We start from the raw sequence: 9,167 nt of genomic DNA, 5'->3' as shown, positions 1-9,167 counted from the left end.
CTTAACTTGCATTCTAGCTTCGCCATTCAGAGACAGGCATCGTGTGGTGGGTTGTGTGACAGTGTCTGTCAATAGTGAAGACAAATAGTGCCAGAGACACTTAACCCATCCAATCTCACCCAGGGTATAGGTCGGTCTCGTTTTCAGACTTCTTCATAAGTCTTTTTTTTCTTTCTTTCTTTCTTCCTTCCTTCCTTTCTTTTTTTGTTTCTAAATAGTGGATTGATACTGATTGAAACTAAAAACTTTTTGTAAAGTTTTAAACTTTACATTAATACTATGAGAAGAAGAAGAAGAAAAGTAGAAAATGAAGGTTGGCATGTAAGGTGTTGACAAAGCAGGTTTGCAGCCACTTTGTGTGTTCTAGATTTTTCAATCCCTTAGCAACATGAATGTTGGCCTTACAATTTTTTTCTCTCAATATCTTTCTTCTTTGATCTAAAATGATGTCCTTGTATCTGGTGACTTTTATCAGGCAAGATGTTTAGATTTGAAGTCATTGTTACCAGAAAGAAAATGAAATGCTTTAAAAGGATAACTGAGGTTGAACAATAAGTGTTTTAGAATGGAAATGTTTCCAAATACCTGGATTGGTTTTTAAGATTATTTTCTGAACAGTCAATGGTTTACTCCTTCTCCGTTCCACTATTGGTTCACTTAAGCACACCTGCAAAATTTTATGGCTTTGTTTTAATGACTTTGTTAGGAAGCTTAAATGATTTTGCACTGATGTTGAAAGTTTTAAAATATATGTGCTTATTTAAATGCTAGAAATCACAATTTTATCATAGAAGCTCAGTTAAATGCTATTTTGCCACACATTTTAAATTAGTGATAGGTTTTTGTTTCTTTTAGGGACTTAAAGAATGTTTTAAATTCAAATAATAATACTTAATAATACTTAGAAATTCTAGGATATCCATGTAGGCAATATCTGCCACTCTATCACCACTACTTTGAATATTTATAGTGAACTTTAATGATTCCATCAGTTCTTAAAAGAATATAATATACAACTTATGTTCGCTATCATTACTGGCAGTCTAGTAATTGGCTACTGCTAATAATAGAATTGTTAGGCTTAGACATAGAACACTATAAATATGATACTTCCTTTCACTTACATATTTTAGAATTATCTATTCTTTTGAAATTATAAGTCTTCATTAGTAAATGTAGAAATGGTTTTCCCTTTGGTTCGCCATGCTCTCTAGTCACAAAAGTGTTACGGAAAAATAGAATTCCTTTAGGTTCAAAGATAATTTTTTCATAAAAGAAAAAAATGAAAAATTTATTCATGTGTTACTTATGTAAGAGAATTTTAAGAAAATTTTAAGAAAAATTTAAAACTTTACAGAGCATTGGTATGGGATTTAAAAGAACAAATTATAAAGGTATGAAATAGAAATAACATTGCAACTATTCTGCTTAGTGAGAAGAAAATAAAAGCAGTTATTAGAACATTTTTATTTGGAGTTTGTGTACTTTTAATATGCAGCAATAAAATGTAATCTGTACATTCCTAATGGATAAAAGTGGGGACTTAAAACCAAAAAAGGGGGTTAGCATATTTTGTTCATAACAACTTAAAAATAAAAAAGAATATATAGATGAGGCAGGATTACATTAGCATTTTAGTTCTATAGAAAGTCATTTAAAGCTGTTTCTTGATATTAATGATATAGTCACTGAAAGGTTTTTGTAGATATTTTAAGTGCATTTATAATATTCCCAGTAATGTTCTTTATGCTTTTCTGGGATTGCTTGGGAATGAGAAATTTGTATTTAGAAATCAAAAATGTTTTTCATATAATTTAATGCATTTTTAATAAATAATGTTTTATTCTTAGTAAATTTATGGATTAATACACAAATAGATAATATGGCTTATATATATTTCAAGAAAGGAAGTTATTAGTATACTCTGTAGAAATAGCAAGTAGTTACCTCTAAACTCTTAAGGTACTTCTAAACCCTTCCCTGTATCAGATAATGCTATTATAGTCATACATATTTTAAGCACTTGGAGTAGTAAATCCTTTTTTTATACCTGACATGTTCATCATGGGCACATTGTTACATTTATTGGTCAATATAACTTTAATATAATTCAACATATATATCAAATATTGGCTTCCAATAAATCAGTTTAATAAAAAATTAAAATTTTTACTATATGCAAGGTACTGTATTAGATGTTGAGAGGGTCTAAGAAAGATCTAAAAAGGGGCCCATAGTTCTTCACCACCTCATTTGGCATTATTATTACACTTAGATGATGTCTTGCTAACCAGAATGTAACATCTTTATGCAAAGGATTTTATACACTATTATTGTCATTATCAACGTAAAAATAATATTGTTGTAAAGAGTTTTATAATTTAAAAAATTGTCTTATTATAGTCTTAAAATGAATAGAATCTTTTGTAATTTAGGCTCAAACTGAGATAGGCTTTAAAAAGTAATACTTTTTAATTAAAGGATGCTTACTGCTGTCTTCTGACAGAGTTTATGTTTTCAGTTTCATAGTTTTGTGCTAATGAACTTTTTTATTTAATAAGTATATCCAGGAAACTGCAGGTAAAATATAAAAATTGTATGTTAGGTGTCCAAGGAAAATGTATAGAATATTTTAATTTATGTAGGGTATGAGATCACAGTTTGGCATACCTGTCCCAGAACAGACATTTATGTATGATTATATCAATTGGGTTTTATAACATGATTACTTTGGTAAGATTTGCAAGATAAAATCATATATACCTGTAAGAGCAATACCAGGCTATGTCTTGCATATTAAATTCATAAATATCAAGTAACTTGCTTTTGAGTTCATGATCGCTTTCCACCAGTACTTTCCATCTGTCATGGACAGGGATCCCTGAGATGTTCATATTCTGCATTCTCATTTGCATGATATTTAGATTCAGAAAGAATGGGTGGGGGAAAGCCGCTTCATAGAAATACACATTCACACAGCATTCATGCTGCATGTTTTGTGTGTTCCACTGCAAATACTGCATGCTGCATACTTTTATTTCTCTGAAGATGAAGAACATAGGCTTATACACACACAAAAATTTAGTTTCATTTTGCCAATAGTTGGAACAGATGGAGGAATGTTATAATAAGTTTTCTATTTTTTAAAAATGATTTTTATAGTATTTAAAAAAAAAAGAGGAAAAAACTTGTTATTTAAACCCAAAGTGGCTACAAATCAGCTCCTAAACTGTCACTGACATTAGCATCTAGATTTTGTAGTTTTTACAAATCTTTTAAAATATTTATTTACTAAGAAAACATTGCATTAATGCATGATATGAAATTGATAAATTTTTCTTTAAATTGGAATGCAGTTTAAAGTGACTGAATTTTCCAATTTCAGCTACTGCATTTGACAAGGACACAAAGTGGAAAATGGAACTGGTATCATCTTAATTGCTCTAGGTTCTTTGACTTATGATAGTTGGGGAAAATATTTCCACATGGCATTATGTAGATCACATCATTAATGGCTAATATAATTACTATGCTCTTCAGCTTTGACAGCAGTGATGAAAAATTATGGGTGAATTTAGCTCTTTTAATTGATTTAAGTGTTCTGGTATGTTTTTAATTTAAAAATAGATCTTTGGCACTTGGCTTTTGATTATCTGAACATTGACATTCTTACATTTCACTCTTTACATTAGAGTTGATAAGAATGTTGCAATTCCAATGACTGCACATTACATTTTTAAGTTTTATCCTACCACTTTAACACAGTGGCACACTTGGCTATAGATAAAAACTAATTTTAGATTTAAACATATCTTTTATCTCTGTCACGTTACCAATTTTTAAGTTTGGTGTATGGGATTATGAGTCTCTCCATATCTTATACAAGATCAAATGGCATTTCTAAAATTTTAGAACTGACAACTTCCAACCTTAGCATTATTAGTGTGCCTCTGAGTTCGTGCTGTTTAATGGTTAAAGTAGTATTATTTTTCAACAAGCTGTTCTGCTGGTTGCCACATGTTTTGAAAGATACACTTAAATCTTTCTTGCTAGGTATAATAACTAAATGGCCTTATAAAAGACCTTTTTATAGAAACTAATTCTAGTGCTTCCCCAGCACTAGAATTTTTTATTTAACTCTTTTTTGTTAGACTTCAGTCAATAAAAGTTACTATTACTTATATTAAGAAATTCCCTTAAAATCAAGTAGGCTCATTAAAGAGAGAGGAAATAGATAGTGGTAACCAATTGCTGAGTGTGTAATCAAGTACTTTGTAAGAGAAATCCATCCAATAATCAGTCTTAACCCAGCTTTCATTCTGCCATAAAGGATGGATTTATTTACTCTAGAGATTATAGTTTTGAACTGCTATTTCTAACTTCTGGATACCCTCTGTGGTTAACTTCCTTATCTTCCACAGCCTAGCATATTCCAAATCGAACTTTATCACTTTTATTCTAGATTTTACAACAATCATAGTGACGGTACCAGTTCCATTTTGCCTCCAATTCAGTTGATTATATATTTTTTCTATTTATTTCTCATTTTATAATTGATATCTGGAATAATCAGCAGCTCTTTTCTCATTTATTTTCTCATATTTTTATTCCAGGATTTGCCTCTGAAGCAGGGAGTGTCTGCATTAAAAATGACCTGTAGTTCTCTGCTTCATAGGTTAGAAACTTATTTTAATATTTTGTGGCTAAGCACAGTCCCACTTTTCAAATTCTATAATGGATTATTTAATTGGCATTGAATGTGGACCACAAGCATATATTTCATATTGGGGTTTTATTATCTTAAATGATTAAAATTCAACAGAACATCCAGCTGAGGCAATAAAAGCTTTATTCTTGCTTTACAGCTTAAAACATTAAATTAGATTTTTAAAAATCTATCAATTATAACAAGTAAAATATTGCTGTTTGGGCATTTTTTAAAATTGCGTTTTTTAGGCCTTATATTGCTTGAAGCATTTATATTCTAAAACTTAACCAAATTCCAACTATTCATTTTGGGGAAAAACAATCAGTTCACGAATCACATTTTCAATGGGACTGCTAGCCAGCATAGGTGAAAACATGTATAGTGTATTTACTCTTAAATTGTACACCGCAGATGCTTCTTCAGCTCCCTCCTCTTCCTCCATGGGCGGTGCTTGCAGCTCCTTTACCACCTCTTCCAGCCCTACCATTTATTCTACCTCAGTCACCGACAGCAAGGCTATGCAAGTGGAGAGCTGCTCCTCAGCCTTGGGGGTAAGTAACAGAGGGGTAAGTGAAAAGCAGTTAACCAGTAACACAGTTCAGCAGCATCCATCAACACCGAAGAGGCACACAGTCTTGTACATCTCACCACCACCTGAGGACTTGCTGGATAACAGTCGGATGTCCTGCCAGGATGAGGGGTGTGGATTGGAATCAGAGCAGAGCTGCAGTATGTGGATGGAGGATTCCCCCTCCAACTTCAGTAACATGAGCACCAGTTCCTACAATGATAACACTGAGGTACCTCGTAAATCACGAAAACGAAATCCAAAGCAGAGGCCGGGGGTCAAACGACGAGATTGTGAAGAATCTAATATGGATATATTTGATGCCGACAGTGCCAAAGCACCTCACTATGTGCTTTCTCAGCTTACCACGGACAACAAAGGCAACTCAAAAGCAGGAAATGGGTTGGTATTCACATTTTTTAAAGTTCTATCACCATTATGCAAAACAAAACAAAAAATAAATAAATCATTCCCCAGTTTTTGTAATTGCTCAGCTCAAGTGTGCATATAAAGCAAAGATACTGAATTTATCATAGAAATACATGAAAGTTCTAACTTAAAATTACCAAGTTTCACTAGAGAAAAACATATTATTAATAGATTTTAGCAATAGGTATTTTATTATGGGTATGATTCAGTAGTAGAAAATAATCTGTTTTGAAATGACTTTTAAATTACAAATGGATTTGTATTTTAAAAGGATTTAAAAATATTTTTACTCAGAGAAATAACTACAATGTAATGGCTATAGTTAACTCAAAACGTTCGAAAAGGGCTAGTTTGTGTTCTTTCATGTTGTCTCCCCATATAGATCAACCCATTTCCATTTCTATGAGGATTTTAGACTTTTTCTTTTTGCTTTTGATTGAAAACAAGAAAAAACTAAATTGACGGTTTGATTCTCATCATTTATTCATGTACTTTTTAAGCTTTTTCTTTGATACATTGTGCTGACATTAAAGAAGAATAAATATATCACTAATTTTTTTATCTGTGATTCTGGGTTAATGTATTGGAAGATGATAGAACACGACCATGGTACACATTTGAATTTTCATTCATCTCCGCCAGTTCACAGCACTTACTGTAAACATATCTGTAAATAAATATATCTCCATGGCTATAGGAGAGAATATTTATTGCTATAATACAGAATACTATGAATTATTTTTAATTTTGTAATTCCTTTAGTACTTTTATTATATTTAATTGCTTTTTAAATTAGATTTTTCTGTAGTGCATTCAACATAACTTGATAAAATGTAACTCATTGGATTTTGAGAGGTTTTTTTTTGGGTGGCAGATTATGGTCCTTTAGTTGACCCAGAACCTCCTACAATTTCAGGTTGTTACAAAGGCTGTTGGAGAAGCTTTTGGTTGGTTTACTACTCGATGACATCATTCATTTCTTTTAAGTTAGAAATTTGGTTGAACATTCTAGAGAATATTTTTAATGTATATTAAGCTTGTTCTTAAATATTCTCCCCATATTACATTTTTAAAGTAATATCTATCATTTAGGCATAATTATTCTATACTGTTTTTCTTTTCTTCTCTCAATTAGAACTCCTTTGGGGTGATGTAGTTAAATAAAAATACACATTTAAATGTTTTTTTTTTTTTCTTTTTAGAAAGTCCAGATTAGGAAATTATCTTTAAAAAAAAAAAAAAAAAAAAACAGTAAGATACACCCTTTCGTAAATTCTTGCTATTAGCAAAGTCAATTCTAGAACATATTTGTAGAAGTAGTACCTAGAGAATAATGCTCTGAAACATGATAGCACTGATTTAAAAGACTTGTGTATATAAGTATGTGTTTATTTGGGCTTCAATGCAAAAAAAATTTTTTTAAGTTCCGGAAGAGAGATTTTCATTTTTATACTGAAATAAATGTTAAAGGTCCAAATGAAGAACAAATAAAATTTTGACATAGGATTAGTCAACACATATGATTTGCAGTTCCTATTAAAGAGGTATCTTGACCTACATCTTTTCTGCTTCTGCTTTTGTATGATAGATATATCTTAGAAATGATTTGAGGTTACCCAGGGAAAGTATAATAACATTTGTCAAGACAAAAATCTCTCATGAAATAATTCATGGAACAGAAACTCATCAAGCAGCAGAAGAAATGTCCAGCTTCTTAGGTAATGGAAAAATATTTGACACTAGCAAATAGAAATGATGGAAGAAGTTTTAATTTTGAATTTATAGAAACTATATCGAGGAGAGGATAAAATCTCGTAAATATTTAGAAAAATAGGCTTTTCAAAGCAGTTAATTAAGAAGATCTCAAGCCAAAGTGCTATATTCTTCAACAAGAAAGGTATTAGAAACATGAAAGAAGGGCACTTATGTGGCTCAGTGGGTTAAGCGTCTGTCTTCAGGTCATGATCCTAAGGTCTTGGGATCAAACTCCATGTTGGGCTCCCTGCTCAGTGGGGAGCCTGCTTCTCCCTCTCCCTCTGCCTGCTGCTCCCTCTGCTTGTACTTTCTCTGTCTCTCAAATAAATAAAATCTTTTTAAATAGAAAGAAATTTAGAAATCTTTTGAGAGAGAGGATATATATAGTCTTAGATCTATTAGGTCATAAATTTATAATTTACAAATGCTAAATTATAGGAAATATACTCTCAAATATGTTGCATATTGATCTTCAAGATGGAAATAGCATTTTTGTATAATTAAATGTTATATAAAAGAGCTTATTAAGAAAACAAAATCATTTGAAAAGGAACTACTCAGTCCTGGGATGCCTGGGTGGCTCAGCGGTTAAGTGTCTGTCTTCCGCTCAGGGCGTGATCCTGGAGTCCTGGCAGCGAGTCCCACATCGGGCTCCCTGCATGGAGCCTGCTTCCCCCTCTGCCTGTGTCTCTGCCTCTCTCTGTGTGTGTCTCTCATGAATAAATAAATGAAATCTTTAAAAGAAAAAAAACAACTACTCAGTGTTTAAACATTTCTCACCATGTCATTTTTAAATTCAACTAAATGTTCTGAGAATCAGTAGCCCTAAATCTCTTCTAGATATTCCTTGAAATTAAGATATGATGTCATCTGATATGAAACCTTTTTTAGGCATTTTGTTGTGAAAATTATTTTTTGTGACATAGACAACCAGAAGGATATTTAACTCCTGGGTGGCTCAGTGGTTGAGTGTCTGCCTTTGGCTCAGGTCATGATCCCGGGGTCCTGGGATTGAGTCCCACATCAGGCTCCCCAGAGGAGCCTGCTTCTCCCTCTGCCTATGTCTCTACCTCTCTCTCTGTGTCTCTCATGAATAAGTAAAGATCTTTAAAAAACAACAACAAAAAGACTTCTGAATAGAGTATGCTAAAACAGTGGATTTACCTTTTAGATGTCATTTAAAAGTAAAATCCCATACAGTTAACTGCTACTCTCTTGTTTGTTCTTAAGCCATCATGCCTTGAAAAATTAGTAATTTCATTGACTACTTTTCTAAAATTAGTTGACATTTTCTTTGTTTTATGTGTTTTACGTGTCTAAAGATCTAAATATATATGTATAGATGTTTACATTTAAGCCTTAGAGAATAAAGATAGTTCTGGGGCTTATAAAAGTATCATTTCAGAAGTTGTTTAGTTACATTGAACTATTCTTCTTTAAGAATGTGTATACTTGTCAACTCACTCAGCAGTCTTCGTCCTGAATGAGATATCTTGTTTTACTGAAAATAGTGTTCATCTGTTTATCCTCATAAATATTAGCTTGGCTAGCATAAGTGAATACAAAAACTGTATCTTGCCAAATTCATTGATATATGCTAAACTTTCCTTATATTTCAAACTGTTGCCTTTTCTATTATAAAATTAATAGATACTAATTACAAACATTTGGAAAAATGCAGAAAAATAGAGGAAAATAAATAATCCA

The 9,167-nt window shown here is 31.7% G+C and overlaps 1 protein-coding gene across 7 annotated transcripts in view; it reads left to right on the top strand.

Moving 5' to 3' along the window:
• The window catches only part of NFAT5 (nuclear factor of activated T cells 5), a 122,346-nt gene that overhangs the window by 58,639 nt on the left and 54,540 nt on the right, over window positions 1–9,167 (top strand). For 4 of the 7 annotated variants that reach the window (XM_038538472.1, XM_038538471.1, XM_038538470.1 and 1 more), the window contains one exon: window positions 5,120–5,678. In XM_038538472.1, the coding sequence (XP_038394400.1) occupies window positions 5,120–5,678 (559 nt within the window). Of the gene's footprint in view, window positions 1–4,613; window positions 4,676–5,119; window positions 5,679–7,305; window positions 7,424–9,167 lie in introns of those variants that run through there. The other 3 variants (XM_038538473.1, XM_038538474.1, XM_038538475.1) reach the window with 3 other exon arrangements.

Source organism: Canis lupus, chromosome 5 (assembly GCF_011100685.1).
Source record: "Canis lupus familiaris isolate Mischka breed German Shepherd chromosome 5, alternate assembly UU_Cfam_GSD_1.0, whole genome shotgun sequence".
Classification (NCBI taxonomy): domain Eukaryota; kingdom Metazoa; phylum Chordata; class Mammalia; order Carnivora; family Canidae; genus Canis; species Canis lupus.
Note: the sequence above shows the minus strand (reverse complement) of the source record. Positions and strands in the feature narration are given on the sequence as shown.